Source organism: Styela clava, chromosome 1, assembly GCF_964204865.1.
Source record: "Styela clava chromosome 1, kaStyClav1.hap1.2, whole genome shotgun sequence".
In the NCBI taxonomy this organism is placed as follows: domain Eukaryota; kingdom Metazoa; phylum Chordata; class Ascidiacea; order Stolidobranchia; family Styelidae; genus Styela; species Styela clava.
In genome coordinates this window covers 9,447,697-9,473,326 of record NC_135250.1, presented here as the reverse complement: position 1 = coordinate 9,473,326, position 25,630 = coordinate 9,447,697, and the positions used below count along the sequence as shown (strand labels likewise).

The following is a 25,630-nucleotide window of genomic DNA, read 5'->3' as shown; positions in this document are numbered from 1 at the left end:
CATACAAATATAATGGGGACTGAAAAACAATCTATGTAGAACACGAACATTTGTTGCGAAATGGTCTTGCGCGAAATCAAAAATCAATCAATTCATGTAAATTTACTGGATGATATTAGGTGAATGAATAGGAAGTAGTCTTCTAGTGTCTTCTCCGTCATGGAGTACTTGAAAAGTTAATTGGCAAATTAGTTGCGGAGAAAAGCTATTTTTAACAACAGCAATAGCAACCCCAAGAACAACAATTCGGAAAACAATCCATATATATATATATATATGTACACTTTGTTGTTTAAAGGAATAGAAGCTATTACATGCCGGCCTGCCAGTACAGAAGCCAAACAAATCTAAGTCTGTATTCTCGTACAAATACGACGGCTAGTTTGCTTTGATGACATCCAAGTTTACATTTGACTTACCATTTGCATTGAATTTCCATTTAGATTTTAGAATAATAGCTATAAAAGGCCGAAAATCATGCATTGGACTTGTTTTTCAAATTATGCAACGGTTTTCATTGGTTTATCGGTGTTGATACTATTTTATTATTTCCTGAAAAGACCTAAAAACTTCCCGCCAGGTCCTCATGGGCTTCCACTGGTTGGATACATCCCATTTTTAGAGAAGAATATGGCAGAAGGTTTGCGAAAATTGAAAGAGAAATACGGATCTGTGATGGCGGTTCAATTTGGCCGAGACGATTGCGTTGTTTTGAATAGCTACGACTCCATCAATGAGGTGAAAGTTCCCCATGCGATTCTACGAACACGGTAGCACCAGTTGCCAGATTCAGAACGCAACTGGTATATATATTATTTGCAGTTTTGGCGAGGGGATGAAAATTCAAATATAAATGCTTTTTGCCGAACTCTATCGTTCATATCATCCGATCCAATAGCAAATTATATTTAAGATTGTTTTGTACTTGATATTTTCTAAAGAATTTGCTCATGGGTAAATGAATTTAATTCACTCTGAAAAAATGAAAACTCATTTGTGAGGAAAATGACAATATGGTCACTAAAATATACCACGTAAAAGTATGTTGATACAATAATAAGTAGTTCATGTTGTAACATTCGACTTATAATATCTGTTGTACTTTAAATCTCTGTATATAACACATAATAAGAAAGACATATTGTTTTTCATCAGGCGCTGGTGAAACAGGGCGAGAAGTTTTCTGGGCGCACCAACAATTATATATTTGATTTGGTAACCATATATGGAGGATTCAAAGCAACAGATTACGGACCAACTTGGAGAGCATTGAAAAAGTTAGGTCACAGAACATTGAGAGGGTAATGAATCTTTCAAATGTTATCGATGAAAAAAATCGGCGCTCCCGAAGTATGTGCACCAAGATGGCGCACATCCTGAACCCTAACCTGGTACACATACTATGTTCAGGTTGTGCGCCATCTTGGTGAACCCTAACCTGGTACACATACTATGTTCAGGTTGTGCGCCATCTTGGTGCACATACTCCTGACGATCCAAAAATATCTTAATTTTTCACCCAAATTGTCGTGAATGAATTGTTGCAACAAGTTTATATGTAGCTCCCAAGTACGTCATGGATGCTTGCTACCATCTAACAATTTAAAACATTTGTTTCGATTCTTTCTTCATGTATCTTTGTTCAGACTTGGAGTTGGCAAAACAGCATTGGAGGCGACCATCACAGAAGAGACTCCGTTTTTAGTTGAAAATTTCACAACAAAAAACGGACAAACATCGCAAGTAATATTTCACATATTGTTCATTTAAAAATCGAATAGGTTTCTCTGTACTTGTTACATTCCATATTTGTATGTGGTTAGTCCTTTGACCTGTTTTCTATTTCCGTTTGTGTAATGATAAACACTTGATGATATAGAAATAGACTGAATCCCACATTTGCTCGCATAGAAAGGAAATTATCTGGTAAATGTGATTTAACTTCTAAATAATGTAAGAAAATACCAATGTCATTTTATAAAATATAGTCTTGATTTCCTATTTTAATTTCAGATGAAACTCACCCTCGCGGTATCAAATAATATTTCTAAAATAGCATTTGGTTCAAGATTCGAATATGACGACAAGATATTTCTGCATATGGTGGAGATTATTCAAAAGTTGTAAGAATTGTTTTTATATTTATCGATGACAATGCTTTTTTATGATTTATTGTAAAACTTAAGTCCGTCACGCTCCTCCCTCGATCTCTTCATCAAACTTGGTGCTCGTATACAACTAACGCCTTACTGTACCTTTACCGTCTTACCGAACCGCGACTTCCGTGCAAATGTATTTGAGCATTGCTCACTTGCTAATTAATATTAAGTGGAATTATCTTTTTTCCATTTCCTAATTACGATCTAAAAGACGCAGTAGAGTTAAAATTAATCTTCTACTTTTCACTTTTACGTCATTTCCTTTTTTGCAGCTCTGAAGATACACCCCATTCGAACATGTTGGCAGTGTTGACTTTTGCTCCCATTTTAAGGTTCATTCCGCCCTTCAGAAACGTTGTTAAAATTACTTCTGATGATGCACAAAGTTTTATGGGTAACAGTTATTTTCTGAAATTTTTAGTTTGTTTTTCAAATCAGTCACATTATTAAGATTGACTTTCAGGATACGTGCAAGACATTATCGAAGAACACGAATCTAGTTTTGATGAACATCATATCAGAGATTTCACGGATGCATTCCTCATAGAAATAAAGAAAAGCGGAAAAGATGATCCAGCTTTCAATGTGAGATCTACTAACCATTCTAATTAATCTGAAATTAACTGTTTGTCTTTTTTTTTTAATTCTATGAACTTGAGGTTAAATTTGACCGTATTATAATATATACATCACGCAATTGATAAAAATATCTTGCCATTATGTTTATATGACTTTAATGAAAATTAAGGCCAACAAGTTCTTTAGAACTTCCTTGAGGTAACCTAAAGCAGCAACTTAGATGTTGTACTTGAGAAAATCGTAAAATCAAAATACAACAAATAGTAATCGTAACCACAAATCTATTCAGAAACTCCAACTAATCCAATACATTCGTGATCTCTTTGATGCTGGATCAGTAACAACCAGCAGTACATTGACCTGGACCTTGCTATGTTTCTGCCACTATCCAGAATGTCAAGAAAAAATAGCAGCAGAAGTTGCAAAAGCAATAGGTTAGAAAGCTCTTATTAATATTTGATTAATATATAAACCCGGGACAATTCTGTAGAGACTATGTAATTGTAATAAACTAGATATCTCTGGACTGTTTAGCGATGGGAGAGTCTTGCTTACCTAATTCTATTTTGGATGACAAGCTTTGCAAACATAGATATATATGTGTGAGTGTCCACCAACGACTAACATACGGTTTTCACCGAGAATCTTGAATCACTTGGTATAATTATTTTCACTCCGTTCACGCCCCGTCGAAAAATCACTGAAGAATTGAGTAATTTGTCCCGGTACGTAGGTAGAATTCCTCTGAATGAAGTGATCGATAATTTTGTATCGGTACGTGCGCCCACATTTATCTCCTGATCATTGAAACGCATGAATAAACCTTGATTCTTTAAACTCTCTAAAACAGGTGAAGACAGAATACCAAGTATGAGACATAGAGATGAAATGCCTTACACTTGTGCTTTCATACAAGAACTGATGCGACATAGAACTCTTGTGCCTCTAAGCATTTTCCATAAAACCAACAAAGAAGCCACATTAAATGGATATACTATTCCAAAAAATACAACAGTAAGTATCACAGCATTCGTCATGCATAATGAATTAGATTCACGCCTTTTATTGTGATTTAATTGATATACGTTTGTTTTAGATCGCTCCAAATCTCTGGGCAGTACATTACGATCCTGAATATTTTGAGAATCCGAGAGAATTTAGACCAGAGAGATTTCTCGACCGTGACGGAAAATTCATCACATCAAATCACGTGATCCCATTCTCAATCGGCCCTCGTCGTTGTTTAGGAGAACAATTGGCCAGGATGCAGATTTTTCTTTTCCTAACCGGAATAGTGCAAAAACTGAAAGTGTTACCCGACCCAGACAACCCCCCTCCATCCTTCCATATCGGTGGTAGCAGTATAGTGACATACGAACCACCCGTCTTTGATGTTGTTTTTGAAAGGCGTTAGTTCATATTTCTGAGTATAAATATTATATAGGCCTATCTTGCACAGTTGTTTTATTTTTTTCCCCAACAAATATGGATTACAGTTTTCTGGGGTTTACTGAGAAACTGAACAACTTTTCTAGTTAACTTTATTTTTTTTTATATTACTGCTTATATGAGCGTGGATAGTTGTGCATAGGTGGCCCAATGCACTGACGTTTGTGAAAATAATAGATATGACATGAAATTATGACGTCATATTTTTAAAGCCACTTTTCTCATCGAAACTATACATACGATATTTTCTCAATTTCTATATAAAGAGAAATTATGTATTTGAGAATGAGTTAAACGGTATGTCTACACAATATACCTTGTATATATATACCGCATACCAGATTCAACCAAATCTTGATATTTTTTCGTGAAAAAATCGCGTACTGAAGAAAAAACAATAGTCGCAGGTTACAGTATTTGGTTGACAAAAACACTATAGCTTTATAGAAAACTAAAATCAAAATAATCTATATATTTTCTAACAGTCAGAATCGACTTGATTAAAACAAATTCAGTGGAATTAATTTATGGCTATCTCAAATGTTTTTACAGTCAAAATTTCATATTTACAATGTAGTTTTACAGTTGTTTTTCTATATTCTAAACAAGATCATATTTACCTATTACTGTCAGTTGTGACCAGTTTCCTATATCCAGCTCTAATAAACGATAGCAAACAATTATCTGCGATTCAAGAGATTTCTTTGTTGTTTACATGTTATTGAAGTCTCTTCCATCCATCAATCGTAACCAGTTGCCTAGCGCTTTTCAATTATAATAATAGTAATGCAGTGTTGTCTAGCATCGTTTGACTTTTTAGATGAGGAAGCAACCAATCCTCTTATTATTCAGTGACTCGTGCACAACAACTGTTATAGCGAGGTGATAAGGGGGAGTTAGTTAATAGCATATAACTAATCAGTGGGAGAAATATTCATCTACTTGCCGTAGATGTAACAACGCATCATAAGATAGGCGCAGACTGACTGTCTTCATAAAAAGCTGATTGAATGAATTCTTTTTCTATCGTTGCTCAAGGAAAGCAGCGCAATAAGTCGAGCTCAGTACGACGGTTGTTCTATGGTTGAAACGCGTGTGATACACTGAACATATCTCTGTGAGTGATCTTATATTATGTACGCGTGTAGTCGCAACAGTTACGATGAATCATGTTTGCATAAGATTGACAGGTTTCTTTTTGTAATTGCTGGTAAAAGCGCCAACAAAAGTTTATTTTTCAGATGAACGGTCAATGTTCATGGGATCTCTTCTATCCTAATCAAGTTTATTCGTTTTCCTTCGGGTATGTACAAATCTATGGGCAGTTCATTCAATTCAGATACTTTCAAAAATCCGTGAGAATTTCGATCTGAGAAATTTCTCGGTCGTGACGGAAAATTCATCAAATCGAATCATGTGATCCCGTTTCCGATTGGTCAGAGGCGTTGTTTAGGAGAACAGCTTGCAAAGATGAAAGATGAAGTTTTTATAGTACAAAGTCTGCGTATTGTGCCAGATTCAAACAAACCACTTCCTTTTTACTTTGCTGGTAGTGTAAGCATTATAACGTATGAGCCACCTGAATTCATCCATATGATTTTCAAATATATTGTCCTAACTACTTCACATCTCATATGAAGTTTAGAATATTCAGAGGCGAATTGAAAACGGCATATAAATCTATAAAAAAATAAATTCTCTCTCTCTCCCTGTACCGAATAGTTTTTTTTTTACCAATAAACTATTCCATAAAACAGCCTGGAACAATCCTAGTGCTGTACCTAAGCAATCACGTATTATCACGATGCTACTCGCAAACCACCGGAAACAAATATATAGGCAAAATAAATAATATCACCCCAATAAATAGAACGGTGAAAGCTGATTATCCTTCTCAATATTCTTTATTATAGTAATTGACGCTATTGTATTGAAAAATGTAGCAGTTCCCCGAAGCCGAATTGGTTGTTTTGTGGTGGGAAATCTATATAAGCAACTGTCCTTATATCAGACAATTCACACATTCTCATATATATATATATATATATCGATAAAAATGCATTGTATCATTAGTTCATGGTCAGATACGTTCTATGGGTTAATTTGATAGATGCACATACCACATGGCTTTTCTATATAGTCTTAAGTATCAAAACTGGTCGCCAAACAGCGTGTGGAAGGTGTATAATATATGTGCAATTAAATACAATGATATCTCAGAGTCTAAGGTGTGTGCAAAGTGCGGCCCGCGGGCCAAATGCGGCCCGCAAGGGAAAATTGTGCGGCCCGCGGAGGCAACTGAATAGCAGTTTGAAAATTTTTAATATTAAAAGATAAAATAGCTAAATGAGTTTTGGTTCCAGCCTATCAGTTGATGTTGTCTAAATCGAACCTAGAATAAGATTTGACAGCAAATTATTTGGAAATGAAACTTGGCGAATTTTACTGAAAACTTCTCAATCAAGTTACTTCCCACATTTGAAAAAGTCATGGCTTCAAATATGGCACTTTTCGGTAATATATTTTTGTTCTTAAATGGGCGTCGCATCGAATTGCTAGCACTTCCATTTAAGCAAATTTGGATAAAAGTAGTCGGGAAAAGAATCCAGCAGCAAATTTCTCACTGAATTCGTTTGAATTGGGTGCAACAATATATATCTTTAAATTACAGTTCTAAGAACTTAATGCGTTTTACCTCATAATTTCTGTAAAGACCATGAGATCAATAACAAAAAGACACCATTCTGTGCCTGCAACTAATAGAAAGCCTGTGTGAAATGTAGGTGCGGCCCGCGGTTTAACCCGGTTATTGATATTTGGCCCGCCTGCGAAAAAGGTTGCACACCCCTGTCTTAGACAATGATATCTTAGATCTCGAGCCATCAAAGATTGTTACGCAAACGATCATGCTCATACACAGGTTCGAATCCTAAGAAAGGAAGCAGAAATCGGCCACGGCAGGATTGTTGCATGAAATGGTAAATGAAGGCGTATTCACACAGAGTAAATATCGCAGAAAACAAAGACGGGCGTGCGACAGGTAGTTAAAACGTAAATATATACTAGGTTAAATTGATGTGAGATAGGAGCGCGTAAGATTGCAGTGTGAGCAGCAGGGAGAAGATTGTAAAAATGAAATTCGGGGCAAAGACTAAAGATAGCACAAGGCGCCCAACATACCAAAAAAAGCGAGGAAAGATGCAGAATATATTCATCATAACGTATTTAGGTTTCAATCATTTTCCAGTGAGTGAGGGAATGCAGCGAGGTCCGGCCCATCTGTGATAGTTGGTGTAGTTGTTAGCCATATAGCAAGGCAAAAACAAATAGTTATGTCGTCTTCGAAGGTAAATTCCCGTATACGTACTCGAGGTTTATCTGCTAAAGAGATGTGGTTCCAACGTGATCAATTTATAATGGAACAATTGCCCATGGCTGACAAAAATTTAATCGATAGCCAATATGCTTCTCGACTACTGAATCACAAATATAGTGAAAAAACTAAATGTCCTCGATATCCTGGGCCTGCACCGCAGTTGTCGGTTGGTAATCTGGTGTTTGTGTATTCTGACCGGAACAAAACGCGAGCACGGGACCGATACATTGTAGTTTCAGTAGATTGGAGGTGGTGTTTCATCAGGAAATTTAAAGGTAATCAATTACGAAAACAATCTCACAAAGTAAAAGCTAGTGATTGTTAGTTGTTACAGAGTGGACGATGAGTTCTTAAATCGACTTATCAAACCCCTTTCCGAAATGGACGAAGATGACTGCGGCAAGGAGTATGATCTATCTTCCTCTATCCCAGGGGTTCTCAACCGTTTCTCTGTCAAGTACCCCCCGAGTCACGAAACAATCAACGCGAATCCCCCATAATCAGACACCGAACAAAGTTGTGATATATTGACTAACGATTTGTTGAAACAACAATTTATTGACCAGTTGTAACTAAATTAAATTAATGTGTTGATATTATTGCCCTTGTCCTCCGCCTAACTAATGAATTCTTAAAATCTCTCCGAAGTTTTGATAAGCATAATCACTTTCTCCAATGCTCGCATCTCGCTGTCTTTTGAGATTTCACAGTTTGTCTGCAAAGCCGCGAATTTCACATTGTTGCGTCACAATCGCAACATCAGGGAAAATCTATGTTTCTATCTAATCTAATTTCAATTGACACGCTTTTTCCTCTACTAGTAATAAAGGATATTAAAAAACAGCAACTCACAAAAACTGGACTGCCGTCCAAGTACCCCTGGAAATTTTCTCGTGAACCCCTGGGGGTTCGCGAACCCCAGGCTGAGAACCCCTGCCCCACGTCATAGTTCTAATGAGTTATACACCTCGTCCTCTTACGACGGTATTCAGTCAACACGATAGAGAAGAATCACAAGATGCCCCTCAAAGAGTTGTCGAAAATATTCTTGTACACTTGCCTGTATGTGACGTCCTTATACCTGAACATGCCAACTCCGAGCCAAGTCAAAAAATTTATTCACAAGACAATTAGAGTGTCCTGTCTTGGTAGAATCTTATCTTAGGGGTCGGTCGACCTTGTTAACCTTGGTCTTGCCCGTCCCCTTCCGTATACATTTTTATGCTTATTGTTATTTGCTCATGCTTATTGTATTATGTACTTGTATCGGAAATAAATCATTATCTATCTATCTATTACCTTTTTCATTAAATCATCTCAAAATTTGAATATTATTCATACAAGAGAAAAAGGTGGGAGTTGATGACCGCATGGTCGTATCGCTTCCTCCTGTCCATACCAAAACAATTTTATTGCTGCTACTTTTTTACTGTATTGATGACTGTATTTTTTTGGTTAACAAAATAACAAATTTCTCTCTCTCTCTCTCCCATTGATGAATATCCGAGAACAATGTCAGTCCAGAGGAAACTCATCATACCTGGGAACGACGCTCATTATTATAACATGCCTCTTGTTGCCTGGAATGTCAGCAATATAAATCTAATCTGTTGTCATGGATCTTCAGATGTATGAAACAATATGGCAGCAGAAAACATCACAGCCGTCTTCGAGAAAAAATAACTCGCTAGCGCTGATGGTGGACGTGTCTAATAATATGCCCGGCTTTAGTGGGTTTGATGTAGTATGGACCTTTCCCCGACCTTTGACCCCCGGAAAATTCTTACTATACTTTACCATAGCAAAATTTTCGGGGCTATTTTAAGAGTGCTTTCGCGAGTAGGCGCCTGTAAAATGGGGTATATGTTTCAAACCATCATTATGATTCATCGCATACAACAATCTGTTTTTTAAAAATACCGGTAAAGAATTTCATGCTAATCTATCACAGCTATTTCTATATTAATTTTTATTACTGCAATTAAATTGAAACTCCTAGGAAGACAGAGTGATCATTGAATTATCTGATTTATATTTAAGTTTCTGAAACACAACTGAAAACTAACAAATGGAGTTCAAAAACGCGAAAACGAGGTAATGTTTACAACCACTCTTGAAAATCTGTCTGAGTGAGAAAAGTGTCTGAGCGGATGCGAAAAGGGGGCATTGTTACGTCACTTTTTGCATCTTGCTGATTGGCCAATGTCACGAAGTAAACAAGGAAAACGATGCTCGGGGAAAGGTCCATATATTTACGGTTTGATCATTTCGTATTTTTTCATAGTTGTACTTGAAATATTTAAAACACAACATGATACTTTGAGCCGAACCTCAATTCATGTTAAATAGAAAATTAACAAACCATTTTGATACCTTTCCCAAGTAAAATATTCTTTGACAAAAAATTTCAAATACCCCAACAAAATTTTATCTTGCTCTGAAAATCAGGGCAAACTATATTCTCATTGAGTGGACTTCATTAAAATCCAATTCAATTCCCGACACATTTTGAAAGTTCTAAAAACGGTATTCGGTCACCAAAAAAAGGGTACCGGTATGTGGACACTATTTAAATTGGATAAATGGAATAAATATGGGTAAAAAAGTACCGGTATGCGTTTTAATTAGAGAGAAAGATTTTATTTCCACAAAACAATGTTTCAAATAAAGCACTAAAAAAGAACAGACAATATTACAGATTTTGATCGAAATACAGTGCAGTGGATAATTAATTAAAAAAAGCTGCAGCGGTGGTACCGGTACAGATGTATGAAAACACTGAAATACCGGCACCGTTTGCAGATTCGACGGTCAGACAGTGTTGTATTTGGATGGGAAAATATTGATACCGTACTGGAATTAAATTCGGCAACGAAAGGATAAAAAAAAAAAGTTTGTTTGTCGCAAAATAGTAAGATACGAGTCATGGCAGGTAACTTAAAAAAAAAAAAACTTAGTCTAGGCCTACCGGTACCGGTACCGGTACTCTGGGTACTGAGTCCAGTGAGTCTGTTGCTTCGCAAGTTTGCCAAAATGGCGAGCAATGAAAACTGACAAGAGTCGGCAGGCAGGGCAAGCTAAGATGACTTTGACAGTTTGGTCCCGGAAAAGGAAATTGAAACTGTAGAATTGTACGGTAGACCAGTGTCTACTAAAGTAAAGGCTGGAGGAAGAATCTTTCATGCTTATTACTGTATTACCGTACTTGCGGTTACCAGCCTGTCAACTGCTGAACAGACTGACAGACCAGCAGACGGACTGATATACATCTCAAATCAATGCATGTAGCTACAGGAAAATATTCAAATAGGATTAACCAATAAGTTCTAGAATAAGATGATTCGTTGAAAAATAAAATGCAATAATCTGGCCTATTTGTACATTATATATACCGTAATGCTCATTCCAGTATTCTGTAGACTTGAAAATGCTTTGATTTTTATCTCTGCAGCTCTGGTTACAGTTTGAAAATTTGAAAAGTGTTGGTGTTTTTAAATTAATGTCGATAACTCATGTCATAATGCTAGGTACGCTGTACCGGTATGAACTTGTATTTCTATTTTGATTGGTAGCCTCTACAGCTCTATAGCCTATTCAGTTATATGAAACATTAAATGGTTTCCTATATTTTAAAAACTTTAGTGTTACCAATCAATTGACCTATATTTAAAGAGTGGGCTATTTAGTTTTATCGCTGTTTTTTTTTGTAGTACAAAGATAAATTTTTAATCCAAAATGATCAAAATCACTTTTAAGATCAAAATTTTCAACGCCTGTATATATATATATATATATATATTCCAATTGTTTTGAACATTTCTGTTAGTACACAAATTATATAGTTATTTTTTGGTATGTAATCTTCATGATTTAAGCTTTTTGAACCCCACTTAATAATACACACTTGGTCTATAATAATTATGTATGATTGGAGCCCTAACCCAGTAAAGTTGAAAAAAAAGACCTAACTATAGAAACACTTAATTAGTGGTGAATCTCAGCCACTGGCTTTTGTGACTCTCGGGCTCTCAGCCAAGGGTTTATTTTCACTCAATCAATAAAATAATTTTCATCATTTATTATACCGGTAATTTATTATTGAAAATTATACAATGTTTCTTCAACCTAGAAAATCTGATCAATGCTGTTTAGAAGAAACAATGTCACCATGGATTTGTTAAGCATGAACTATTATTTCTGCAAAGAACTCGGGATTTATGGCAAAAATAATTGAGTCAATTATGGTAATTTAACTGAGAATTATGAAATCTGGTGCTATGCATGCGAAGCCACTTCTGAATAAAGAATTAAATTTTTTTCATATTTATTATTTTTGTTGTACCAAAGTTTTGAGGTGAATCAACAAATATAGGTTCTCGTTTTTAAGTTGAGGTAAGTAGTATAAACAGATAAAGTTGACTCGAACGCATCAGATCCAGGAGAAATGTCATATCGACTTTATTTTCTTCGCGTCTTTTTGATGCGGTAATGTATCATGTATGTATGACAAATATGACCTGAGGCTATTATATGTCCAGCCTCTTACTATGACAGTAATGTGTCTTTTTAATCCCTGATAAAAACAAAGTACTTGAGTTACATTCCTTGTCTATACTTAATAAGGTTTCTGAACTTTTCATGAGTTAGCATTTTATCTGTTGGATAGAAAGTTATGTAGTTTAAGCTATCAGTACATGTTCACGGGTCTTGTTGAATCTTATGTATGTTTTTTATTAACCAACGTAGATTTATATCTTAGATATCTGATAAAATATTATAATACTATCTGTAATTTTGTGACAGGATCCTAAATTGTCTGTACATTCAGAGCTGAAATTTATTTTTTCAGGTTTCATGTTTGGACTTGATACTTTTGATTTTTTTTATCAATATGGGTTAAATTTATAAATTTTTTCGTTTTTTTTCAAAATGTAGCTCAGTAGCTAAATTTCTTTGTAGATTAAAAAGTTAGACCCAACTATAATCACAAATCAAAATCTTGGGTTCAAATCCCATGCCCAGCACCCCACCCAGGGACGCAGGGTATAATAAATTGGTTAGGCAATTGTCAAACTATATCAGCTTTTTACCTAGCAATGGTTGCTTTTCAGAGCCTTTTCTACAGCGAAATGCACATAAATAAAATATGTCATATAAAAATATACTATCCCTTCGCAGAAAAAATTCACTATTGCTGTCAAAGCCCAATTTGATACATTCATATACATTGTCCGAACACAATAAAGAAATTATGTTTTGTTTATACGCTACAGTGAAGTTGAGTAAATATGATAAAAGGTTTTGGTTTAGTTTTTACAGTGTTGTTAACCTTTATTGCTTTTCTTGTTTATTTTAGTAATTGTACTCAAGTTACTATATCACATAAGCTAATATTTACCATAGCACTCATATTTTTATGACATCCTTTTAGAAAGTTTATTTATGGGCCATACATGGCCGTGCTAAAATAACACATTATATGTATGGTTCATACCTGGTTATATGTATGTAAAAATGTATTTTTCGAATTCTTTTGGTACTCAAAGGTTGTTTTGCTTCAATTGCGGCTTTGTTGCGTTATATGATTGTTTTAGTTGGTATCTGTACTTTTTCGGTTATTGTCGAAAATGACGCTGTCTTTATTGATATGATGTTATTTTTGTTGTAGATTTAAATTTTTTTTTATGATTCGATAGAAATTAATTTAGAAAGAATTGTAATAAGCACTATAAATATATTATATTCTACTAACATAAATTACTGAGATCTTTTTGATATATACAAAATGAATTTATAAATACCTATAGTCAGACACTCAGAAATAGAATTTCATTTATTTTTTAGCTCCAGTTAATAAGTCATGGTTACTGAAGGTAATAGACTGACATAAAAAATTTGATTCTGCCTTGCATGTTGCAATAAATTTTTTTTTGAAAAGTAAACACCTTATTCAGCATTAATCATGACTTTCGTAATTATCATAACATTGTCTATCATTCATATACGACTTTGTGCTGGCGGGATCCGCACGTGTATTGCAAGGATGCAAGGATATGATAAGAAGAATAAATGAAAAAGAAAAATATGATATTGCAATAAAAGAATGGTTTAATATAAATATAACAAAAAAACGCCACCTAATATACTAAAAACACCTCTAATCCCTTTTCTTGATATTTTTATAGATTAATAATATTGTAACATTTTGAATACTTTAATCTTAATTTATATAATAAAGGGAGTAACGATATCAGTATTGTTGTCAAATATATCAAATAGTATTGCACCAATGAATATTTCACTTTTCATTAAAATAATAACATAGCATGTCAGGAATTTGATATTTCCAAATACTTGTCTATTTGTTTAATAAAATATGCTCTGATGATTCATATTCATCTGGTTGACTGAAGAGTATAAAAATTTTTGTAGCATTAACTAAATTTTAAAGTATTTATAACAAAATGAATTAGTGTTATCTTACATTGTCCTATGTAAGGTATTATATTATAGTTAAAAGATTGGATTTGCTTTTATATATTCATTATTACACACTAATAATATACAAGGTATTACGTTTCAACTTTTAACATTCCCGCCTAGCCTACCGGTATCTACTTTAAGCATTAGTAATTAGAAAAAGAGAAGCAAGTTCAATACTTATTACCTATACGGTATAAATTGTAATGAAACATAGGTAATACATTTTTATGAGGGCCATAAAATTGTTAGAATGGCCTTTAAAAGTAATAAATACATCTGTTATGTTAGTTTATATTTCCTTTAAACTTATTGGAAGTTGTCTCGAAGGTGCTGTTTCTCTTTTAGCCATGTTACTTAAAGCTTATTATGCCTGTTGTCTCTTGTTTTCTTCTTCATAAGCTCCTGCATGTCAAATGAGTTGATGGATTGGTTTCTTCCCGGTTGCCCAACCCTAACTATGTGAGACATTCCAGACTCTGTTTGTTGTTCTATCATTTCTAAATATAAAAATGGCTTCTAGACTGTTTGTCTGGTGAGGTTTTTTGTTCTTCAAACCAAATTCAATTATCATGATTTTGATATATTTCTGTTCACAAATTCAGAATGTTATATTTACTTATCAAGCAACATGGGCACTGAGGTGTAAGCTTATTTAAATTTAAAATTTATAGGAAATGATTTATTGAATTGACCTCAAAATGAAATGAGTAGGCAGACGAAAAACATTAATTAATACCCTATTTTAAAGATCCTTGAATTACCCATTGTCCAGGCCTAATTTACGCTCAAATAATAACTTTATTTGTCCAATTATACTTTATATAACCGAATACAAAATTTTTATATGTAACACAAAAGCGATATTTTTTGATATAGAGAATTTTAAACCTTGTTAAAAAATAGTTATTTTATTCAAGACAAAATTCCTACTAATAAAAAACAGTAGGATATGAATTTAAAAACAATAACATTGTTTGAATATTTCTGGAATGTCCACAGGAAGAACTCCTTACATTTTTGTCATTTCTTATTGTATACCTAACAACATTTGCCTTGGTTTTGCATGTTGTCATTTTCATTCACAAAGTATGTAGATAATGATGGGCAAAGGAAACAGCACCATCCTTCCTATGCATTGTTTAGTTAGGTAAATAGTTGCAAAACAATCACATCTTTGATAGCGAGACGGCTAGAATGGTATGCGATCCTATTCAATTGTTAGATGGTTAGGTAATGCGAGACTCATGCATGAATGCTTCTTTTGAATCGAATCGGGACTGCGTCAGTAAATTGCGTTGGAATTTAACATGGACGTAACTTATCGTTAAGTCGTTATCATGCTATTGTGGAGTCTTACTACTTAGACGTTCTTAGAATGACAGAATTTTTTGTGTTTCTGTGAGTTGCCAATGTAGAAATAGTTCAGTATTCACGAGTTATGTTAAGTAAACAAAAAGTAAAGCTTTTTTTTCTGTAATTCATAATACATACCAAAACTGTCAGATGTTATAAAATACTGATATTATTTATAAATTCCTAAAAAATATATTTATTAAATAGCTTAAATCTATAGTTCAATAAATTTTTTAATCGTTACTATCTCAGCCTATGAATCTTTTATGTTTCGACGAATTAATATTTATATTAGTATATTGATAAATTATCAATAGTATATCTCTTCAAGTTCGAATTTTTCATAAGAATGCTGTGAGTGAAGTTCAATTCATTATTTAAATAAGTCTTTGAAAATCAGCTTTTATGTTACAACTTGATCAGATATTTGAATTTTATGCTTATTTCATGCTTTGTTATTGCCTTGCCACTAATTCTCGATCTGTTTTCATTAGTTTAGGACAGAGGTAGCTTCTCCATTTTTAGGAAAGTTTTTCTTGTAAAAGTAATGATTTTTAGTAGAATAAACCGAAAGGAGGACCAATAATCTATCCCAACGAAGATGGACAATAGAAATAGTCGCAGGGCTATAACAGTTTAGTATCTATTCTTTAGGTTCGTCTTGGCAGCAGGCCAACTCAAATTGAAACTACCAGCTAAATTTTTGTTTAATAAACAGATATTTATTTGTGAATTTATGTACGTTTAGCAATTTGTTTTTCTGTGATTCACCTGAGACATTTAACCATTAAAAAATTCATATATTTGTATGTTTTAATTTTTTCTCATGTGATAATTACCGGTAACATAAGCTGTCTCCGGTAAAAATAAGTTACTGTATAGTGAGATACTAATGCTTCATTTTAATTCTTATATATTTTTCAGTTTTACTGTTGAGTATTAAATTGTACGAGTATCATTATTAAGAGTATCGTAATATCGATACAAAAGCGAGCGAATATCTGGAATTTTATGAAGTACTGAAGCGTAAAGTTAAAATAAGCCTGGTGTAAAAAGACAACAATCTTCGCTTTCGAACAATGATCAACGATCATTCATAAAGTGAGCAATCTCTCTATTGTTATTGTGTATAACTTCCGCAGTATTTTATGTTACATGAAAGCCCCACGCATGATCATTCAATGAGTATGGTATGGTATGTTTCCAGGGCGTAATTCATAGTCTGGGTCCATTTATATACTTGTCTTTACAATGTCAGTTTTTGACTGAGCTCTATGCAGAGTGGCTTTCTCAATATTGTGTTTTGTAAGAATTTTTTTTGACTTATGAATGTTCTAGCTCAGATGAATGATAAACTTCCCAATATTCCCAGAAAGTAGTACTTGGTAGCAAAAAACTGTTGTTTGTGTATTGAGTTTCTTAAAAAGTAATATGTACATATAATTTTTATTTTTCAAATTTTCAATGGTTTCCTTCGTTGCATTTGTGTAGATCAGTTGAGATAATTCAAGTTTTTTTTTTCATCCAAATTTTATATATTTTTCCATCTAAAAGATGATGTAATAAAGTTTTCTTTGCGTGTTTGCCTAAAACAGTTTATAGTCATCATCAATCTTAATTATTTTTATGCAGTGTTCAACTTTACTTCAGTTGAATCTAAGTTGGGATGATGTAATAAACCTTATAGAGTTGTTATGTATACTTATAATACAAATTGTATGAATTGATACAACATGAAGCAGAATTCTAAATTTCATAATATTCACTTTTATATGTTTATATGAACTCGTCCTGAAGACGAACAATATAATTGAGTGTTTAAACCATAGCAGCCAACATTCCTTTCATTAGGATTTACATGTTTGGTTTGTTATCAATTTTAAATTGATAAATTTTCACATTTAGGGCAAATATTTATTACTGCTCTCTCCTTTTTCAGGATTCACTTCTACAAAAGCTCATTTCTCAAAAATTATAATGTAAATTGACATTCAAATATTGTGAATAATATGGCATATGTGCCTGACTACATTCGACCGATTTCGACAAATACGTCCCCTTCAGGATCATCGTTACCGACAACACCCACTCACCATGCTAGAAGAACAGCATCGTTTGCTATTGGGAGTGGACATTCAAGCTCTAGTGAGTACAGGGGTAATTACTTTGAGTTAGGTTAATAACAGTAGAAGATTTTTATACAATATTTTTTTGTATTACCATAACCAAATAATATGATGTAACGATCAGGGATAGCCCAGACTGAATATCTTTTTAAATAATACTTTCGAATGTGAAATCTATAAATATTTTTTAAGAAGTAGGCTATGGAACAAATGATAAATAGTTTTTAGTAAATAGTGACATATTTTAGTAAATAAATAAATAGTGACATATTTTGCTCTGTCATTGATATACAAATACTTCGAGAGTTCTAGTATATACACACTCATTGACTTTTATCAGAGAATGTCCAAAACGAATTGAATATGCCGAGACATTTGATAAAATCAAATATATTCTGTATAGCCAATTCTTGATTTAAAAAAAAAAATATAGAATACTTGTCTTTGAGAATTTGTCATCTTCAGCTTTTGACATTTGATAGTCATAATACAAAAAATTAAGTCAGTGGCCATTCCTGTTTGTACTGAAAATTGTGCTGTATATGGTAAATTGCCAGAATGAAGCACAAAAATTATTTTCTGTTTTCAGAGAGACCATCTTCAACTATTCAATCTCCCCTATCAGATGATGGTAATCCAGTGTTCCCAACACGAAGAAGATCAACCACCCATCCTATTCCTCCATCCAGGTATGTTTATATAGACTCGGTTTTGCTTCTGAATTATTCTGCTGAATTGTTGTTAGTCTTGTTAAAAAACTTGGGCTTGTTGATGTTGTGAGAAAAGTGCATTCTCTGCAATTACTGGACCAAATTATTGTTTTTTTTTTATGATTTTTTCTCAAGCCCACTTGCCTGATATCTACCCGTATATCAATTTTTTTTTATAAAGTTCAATTCATGATAACGCTATTTTGACATTAATTTGAGTTTTTGTGTCTAGGATATATTTAAACGTTGCTTCATGCTTTTAAGATAGTTCCACATCCTAGAATTATCCCATAAATATTTGCATATTGAATTATTTCAAATGGATATGAACTGCAACAAAAGCACAATTTTTATCATATTCTTTTTGTAAAATATGGCATAAATTATAATTTTCAGGAGCAAATCTTAAATCCAATTTTTATTATTCTAAATTTTCAATTAGGTTACTTTCCAAAACCATCTATCTAATATGGTTGACATTTTAGGAAATTATTGTTAGGCTATTAATTTTAACAACTTTTTTGTAAATAGTATTATAGCGTGCCTTGTATGGTTAACTCACATACCTGAAGATTGAGTAGTTATTTAAATGTACTATATTATGAGTCATACAGCGGGTGTCAATTTTGGGAGAATTTAACATTTCTTCAGATCCCATCTGCAGTAACATTATATCTCGCTTTTAGTCGTTGGCACCAAACTGTGTGATAGTACATTCATAAATTAATTATGAGATACAGTGCATAATGTACATGTATATAGTCGAGCTGAAAATCCTAGAATGATGTCATTGTCATTACTCCATAATCAAGCATAACCATCCTTGATCATACTATAATGCAATATAGCCTACCCAATTTTATGAGTATTTTGAGGTAATATTAGCCAATGCCAAATATGGACCTATTCATAGTATTTTGTTACTTGAAAAATATTTACAGCCAGAGATATTCAAAAAATACATCATTATTTTAAATTCTTGATAAATGTATAAATATATGTCAATTTTTGTCACTTCATTTGCTCTTCTGGATTATTTATCCTATTTTTTGTAATTCCAGATACATAACAGCACCACAGGACAGATTATGTGGCAGAGTGTCTATCAAAGAAAGATTAAAAAGCCTGGAATCTGAGGCTTCTGTTAAGCTTGAGGTAAGACTACACCCTGTTGACCATCTCTTTGTTACATTGACTTAGGTTAAATTCCTGATTTTATCTGGCAAGCCGTGTTTATTTTGGCATTTCGGACTCGGGCCATATTGAATAGCACCCGGTAATCCTAAAATAAAACATTGTAAGATACCAATCATTTTCTCACACTTGATGCAATCAATTTCTCTGTATAAACAGCTATTTTGTTACTGTTTATTTTCATCAGACAGACTGATTGTCTGCTGTGAACAAGGCTTTAGTCAATCAGCCACTGATATATAGTGGCGATTAGGTTCATCTTCTAGTCTAGTCTACTTCATTTTATTATACCAGGTATTTATATGCCAATTGCTCCTACCAAGGCTCTCCACATGCTGTTAATAAAGTTTATAAGGACTGGAATCATTTCATTTCGGCATTGCCGATCCAACTTTATGCCCTGGGTGACGTGGCGGTACAATCCGCGATTTCAACCCGTGATGTCATCATAGTCAAGTTTAACCACTAGGCTGCCACGCCCACTCCTACTAGTACTTTGTTTAAAGTTTGATTACTACGGGATGAAATTTTTAACCAAGCATTGAAACTGACTTATTAGCTGAATCTATACTTATCAGACTTATTAACTTTGAATGCTGCAATGATATAGAAAAAATTTAAATCACACAAGTCTCATAATCCTTGTCTGTCATTACTTAACCATCACCCTATACATAAACTTTAACATTCAGCACATATAGGAGTGCCGTTTTTTCAATCTTCACCACCTGAGTTGCAATGAATAGTTTGCCATTACAGGTTTAGAATATTATGTATGATATGATTACATTGTGGCCATGCATGGGTGGGACTTGCGCAGGACTGTTTCTATATTAATTGGGACATATTATCTTGTTTCAGTTTAGCATTTTCTTAGTATAAATAAAAATGATAACCAATATTGTTATGTTTAGTTATGCATGTAAAAGCCAAATTTTAAGTGTGATCAGAGTTATGCGCATATAAGCCGAACCCATAGTATGACAACTTTTATCTTGAGGTTTAAACTTGGCTTATAATTATGAGAGGATATATTTATTTGATAATCTTCTGATGTTGCCATTTTGTCAGTCAGATATTCACTGCCAGTGAATCAAGCATACAATCTTTCTCTTTGTTCTATTTCATGGTTTACACTCGTTATAGGATAATTTTTTATCTTAAGCATAGCATAATAAATGTATGGCGAGGTAGGTATTAAGTTCACATGAATATTGCAAAAGGTTTGGCAGAAAAAGTGTTTTCGTGCTTTCAGACGATAGCCAGAACCTGCTGACGGACCTTATTATCATATACATACATATATATATAGAGAGAATAAGATTGAAAACATTCAAGACTTTGACAATGAGTTTGCTAAGATGTACCGTAGGTGTTTACCATCAATGGTTTTAGTTAGTTATCTTTTTGTACATTAGGTTGAGTATAATTAAGGCAATGACATTTCTAGATTGGTTCAGAATTTTGAATTTAAAATATGTTAGTTGTAAATAAGTCTTATTAAAGAATGAGGAAAGTTAAGTTTGTCTTTTATAAAAAGTTGTCTTGAGAGTGCACTGTGCAGACTTTATATGAAATTCATATTCAAATGTTTGATATTCTCAGCTGTAACCTCTTTGAATATATTTTTTTAAGTTAGAAAGTAAGGCATGTATATTAGGGCGTGTTGGCAGCGCAGTTTACTTGCGTTCAAATTTCATGTCCCCCACCTCACCTAGAGTAAATTGGGTAAGCAATGATGAACCTGTAAGATTCTGGTTCTTTCAAAAAGTATTATCCTTATATATCATTGATATCAGTGAGGAATTCTAATATAATTACAACTGATGGACATTACTGGTGCATATTTAAGCCAGGTTGTATATTGTATTGGAAGTTGTTGGTCATTCTGCCTCCAATTTGTCATTCTGAGTCGAGTTGCCACAGTAAGAAGCAATATATTGATAAAAACAGTATTTCTTAAATAGGAAAGATATAATTCCTGGCACCTATATATGCAGTGAGGATTTTCATTAAATATTTTTTTGAATTTTAGGTTCGTCCTAGTTATATTCGCTCTAGAAGGAGAGGATCGAACCAGGATTCACCCAAAGTTATAAATCGAAACAATAGTTCTGAAGATCATTCTACTACCAGTTCAAGATCTGGTTCACGAAGATCTTCAACTAAATTAGAACCTGATATGTCTTCACTGAAAGAAGAGCCTTATTCGGTTAGTAAAGAAGTTTTCATTATTTTTTTTGCAAATGTTACAAATTGGTAGAAAGTCTTTTCGATTCATTTTGGACATTTGGACAAATATGTACAGGTCTCCACCAGGTTTGTTTTATTACTTATCGATCTTGATCGGTAAGTATGTTGATAGTTATTTGTCTGTTTGTCTGTTAGACACTTTCGTATGTTACGCGATATCTCACGAAAGCGAGGTTGAATCTGCTTCAAATGTGCATGTGATGTGCATTCATCATATCTCGGACCAGAAGCCTATTGATTTTGGATGAATTATGTCGTATAATTAGCGAGTTATTAATTAATTAGTGATGGGACACGCGGTGTCGCTATTGAGTCAGAGTGAGGGAATCAAAACCCCTAAGATCGATAAGTCGGCAGTCTCCGATTGCTATATAGTTTAAATCAGTGTTTAGTCAAGATTTTTACCAACAAACTATATTATATGTTATTGATAAATACTCTTTGAAATTCGAAACATTTTAGAATCTTTTGAACATTCTGTGTATCATTTCATATTTGTTCCTATTTCTATGTATTATTATCAAATCCCACCATATGACATAATTTATTTTCTAAAGCTATTTTTATTTATTGAAAAATTGATTTTTCATGCAATGTGACACTTTGTTTAACATGCTCATGTTGAAGTTATCTATGATTTTCACACCAATGTGTTTATGTTACTCATTCTATTATATTGTTTTGGTATATTACTGGTAATTGGGGTAACATGCTAAGGACAAGAGGTTACAAATGTGAAGCAAGCTTATAATATGGACAAACCTTAGGGGACAATATTTGATATGTAATTTTTCATGTTATGATTTTCATTGATTTTATTCAATATAATTCAATAGTTTGCGATTGATGTTACATCTAATATGCAAGCAAAAAGCCTTATCATTCAAATACTGTTGTACTGCTGCTATTGAATTGGGTCGCAATAGTTTTGTATTTTACTTTATTGTTAGAATTTGTCGGTGATACATTGTTGTCTTCAAAGACGAGAATTTGCATATGATGTTTTTTGTAGATTGATTCTTTGCGTGATCTATCATCAATTTTTCCAGTAATTTTACTTCATAAGCTTACTGTAACTAATTCTTTAAGATTAGACTTTGAAGTATTTGTGGTCACAAATTGGGTTTTTTAGAACTGGAATTAATCCATTATTAATTAAGTTTGGATCTGCAGTCGTAGACTCGCCAACTTTAAGTGAAAAAGCTTTTTGAGCAGTTCGGAGTGTGAGTCGGGTGTAAATTCGCAATATTTTAATTCTTTAAGATTTTATTTGAAAACTGTTCTTATATTACATTCCATATTTTCAGAAAACCAATGGAAAAATATTATCAATGCCAAAGCCAGATATTATTGAATCTCATCAGCCCAAGAGTGTTCATACAGTAAAACCAGTGGTTGAGATATTACCTGAAAAAACTAAAATAAACAATCCACTGGATGGTGAAAAAATAATTGAAACTCCTAAAAGCAGGAGCGAAAGGAAGCTTTCTTCAGATTCTAAACCTATGCTTGATACAAAATCCCAAGAACCAAAGTTGAAGAAATCACCTCCAAAACAGACTGAAAAAAAGAAGATTTCTAATAATACAAATCCTATTGTGACTGGAAATAAAGTCAGTTTGGATAAACGTCGCAGTAGCAAGGACTCTCTTGACACCAAAACACACAATTCTGAACCTCCAAAAAGTTCAGAAAACTTCGCACGCATAAAAACAAGCACACCATATTGCAGTAGCGACTCAAACGCTGAAATTTCAGCACCAAAAGCTGTTCTACATAGTACTTCGGATGGAAATACAAGTACAGATTCCGGTGAAATTAAGCAAAATAGAACTAGAAAAACAGAGAAATTAAAAGCAACATCATCTTCTAAACCAAATTCTCTTGCACCACCTTCAAAAGAGACACCGAAAAGTAGCTCAGGCTCTGATTTTAAACCGATATGGAGGACACCATCTATGAAGCAATCACAACGTCCTAATATTGATAAATCAACTGATGGAAAAGATGCAGATGAATTGAAAAAGGAAGACAATCACAAATTGCCGGTTCGTTGATTTATTTATACCTATAGAATTCCCTATTTATTCTTTAATAGCCATTTATGGCTCGATGGTATACAAAAGAGTTAAATTCAATTGACTGCATTGCATGTTACACAATAATAAATTGAGTAGGCAATACCAATTCGGAAAGATATCATTCCCCCCAATAAAAAGTAGCTCATGATTTCATGTTTAGGGCGAAAGACATGAATAAGCGTCACAAAAAATTATGGAAAAAAACAATTAAATTTTATTTAAGGCTATTTTTGATAAAAACATGTTTGTTAGAACACTATCTTTGCCATTATAGAGACCATAGTCAATTCATTTGACAGCAATCTTGTAAAATTGATTTTTTCTTCCAATTTGAATCATCTGACTGACATAGCTCGACAGTTGGTAGTCTTATCACTTCCTATCAGTATCAACCATATGGTACAGTGTTTTCTCAGACCACACTAGCATAATATATAAATGCAAATTAAAATTGTGTCATTGCAGTCGAATTTCTCGAGCTATTTTCATAAGTGTAAAGAAACTGGAGAAGACTTTTATTGGGTTGCGTTTAGTACTCTTTTAGTTTTTCTTATAGCGATCATTTATCGAATATTTCAGCATACCTCAAAGCCGCAGAATGCCATTGAAAATAGTCAAAACAAGGTTAATAGCAACAATGATCAAAATCTGGATGGAAGCCATTCTCTAGCAGAAGACGCCACAATATTGCCTGAATCTTCAGCTCATTTTGAAAAATCTAAATCCAAAATCGTCGACGACAACCGTGAGTCATAACTTTAAGAATTCTTTGTTTTCTATGTAGCAGGGATACCAATAATAAATCAAAAAATTTGAGTTAATTAGTATAAATTCTTGATTTTAGGGATAATTTAGAACATTTTATTTTGAAAAATTATAATTTTGAAAGATCTGATTGAAAAGTCTTCTTTCAATTTCTGAAAACTGAGAAAATAGATAACCATTCAAATCGTTGTTTATCTGCATTTTTCCTGCATTTTAAAAAACCACATTGAACATATAGGCCTATCACCTTCTATTTATCTCCTTCATTGAATATGACCCAATTCAAAAAATATTAGGAAATATTTTTTTAGATTTTATACTTCCTATAAGTTAGTTTAGGTATGGCCATCTCTGAGTGTGGGTCAATCGAACATTGTTAGTGTGGTTTATCCTTGGCCCATATTCATCTGATTCTGTATTTATGATACTATTGTTTAACAAAATGCTAAAATTGTTGAAATTTTTATGAAAGTAATCGCATCTTGGTAAATAATAAAGTGACTCGCCAAATTTAAAAGGATCAAATATTCTGTTTTGTGAATCAGCATGTTTTGTAAATAATATCACATTTCAATAAATTCTTCGATTGCGTGTTTGGTGTATCGAATCCAACAATTATATTTTTGTAGTCTGATGCTTTTTAATAAAATATTTTGTTGGGTGGAGATTATTAAATGTAAATGAATGGGAATTTAACCTGAAATTTCAAGTATTTGATTTGTTGATAGAAATCTTATTTTGGTGTCAGTAATGACTGATGAAAAAATTCAGTTTTTAGAAAATTCAAAATATGCTTATTTCAAACAGTTATATAATTGGATTATTTATTTTAAAATAAATTTGTGGAGTAAAATTAGGATTTAATAAGTGTCATGGTGAGAAATATGCAATCACAGTATGAGCGAATACGAAGGAATTTTAGTGTAGTAATCATCGTTTTATTGCCTCTAATAATTATTATGATTACTTATTTATGATACCTACATTTTTCATTCATTAACTTACTTCCAATAAACAGAAATCAGCCGCTTCGGAAGGATTCCACAAAAATTAATAAGGCAAATGAAGCATGAATTCGAAACCTATGTTTTTTATGTTATTT

At 33.1% G+C, this 25,630-nt stretch overlaps 3 protein-coding genes across 5 annotated transcripts in view; 2 read left to right on the top strand and 1 right to left on the bottom strand.

Moving 5' to 3' along the window:
- Positions 1-25,630, bottom strand: part of LOC120348241 (putative MFS-type transporter C09D4.1) — a 282,049-nt gene that overhangs the window by 211,475 nt on the left and 44,944 nt on the right. The window lies entirely within an intron of this gene.
- LOC120343884 (cytochrome P450 2U1-like) lies at positions 355-4,907 on the top strand. Its single transcript, XM_039412908.2, has 9 exons — positions 355-738; positions 1,156-1,301; positions 1,647-1,743; positions 2,014-2,123; positions 2,432-2,553; positions 2,623-2,744; positions 3,028-3,172; positions 3,589-3,752; positions 3,835-4,907. Exons 1-9 carry the CDS (start codon positions 478-480, stop codon positions 4,150-4,152), a joined length of 1,485 nt encoding a protein of 494 aa, XP_039268842.2. The 5' UTR covers positions 355-477; the 3' UTR covers positions 4,153-4,907.
- Positions 16,320-25,630, top strand: part of LOC120340602 (uncharacterized) — a 42,404-nt gene continuing 33,093 nt past the window's right edge. For all 3 annotated transcript variants that reach the window (XM_078113328.1, XM_078113342.1, XM_078113388.1), the window contains exons 1-7: positions 16,320-16,500; positions 17,339-17,544; positions 18,115-18,214; positions 19,297-19,390; positions 21,465-21,641; positions 22,990-23,730; positions 24,343-24,508. In XM_078113328.1, coding sequence (XP_077969454.1) covers positions 17,409-17,544; positions 18,115-18,214; positions 19,297-19,390; positions 21,465-21,641; positions 22,990-23,730; positions 24,343-24,508 — 1,414 coding nt within the window. In that variant the 5' untranslated portion in view covers positions 16,320-16,500; positions 17,339-17,408. The remainder of the gene's footprint in view (positions 16,501-17,338; positions 17,545-18,114; positions 18,215-19,296; positions 19,391-21,464; positions 21,642-22,989; positions 23,731-24,342; positions 24,509-25,630) is intronic.

Excerpts from the sequence above, each read along its gene's own strand:
- LOC120343884 (XM_039412908.2), top strand. The coding sequence starts at position 478 with ATGCATTGGACTTGTTTTTCAAATTATGCAACGGTTTTCATTGGTTTA. Across the intron at positions 2,124-2,431 it reads GTGGAGATTATTCAAAAGTT|CTCTGAAGATACACCCCATT; the intron begins GTAAGAATTGTT and ends CCTTTTTTGCAG. Across the intron at positions 2,745-3,027 it reads AAGATGATCCAGCTTTCAAT|AAACTCCAACTAATCCAATA; the intron begins GTGAGATCTACT and ends AAATCTATTCAG.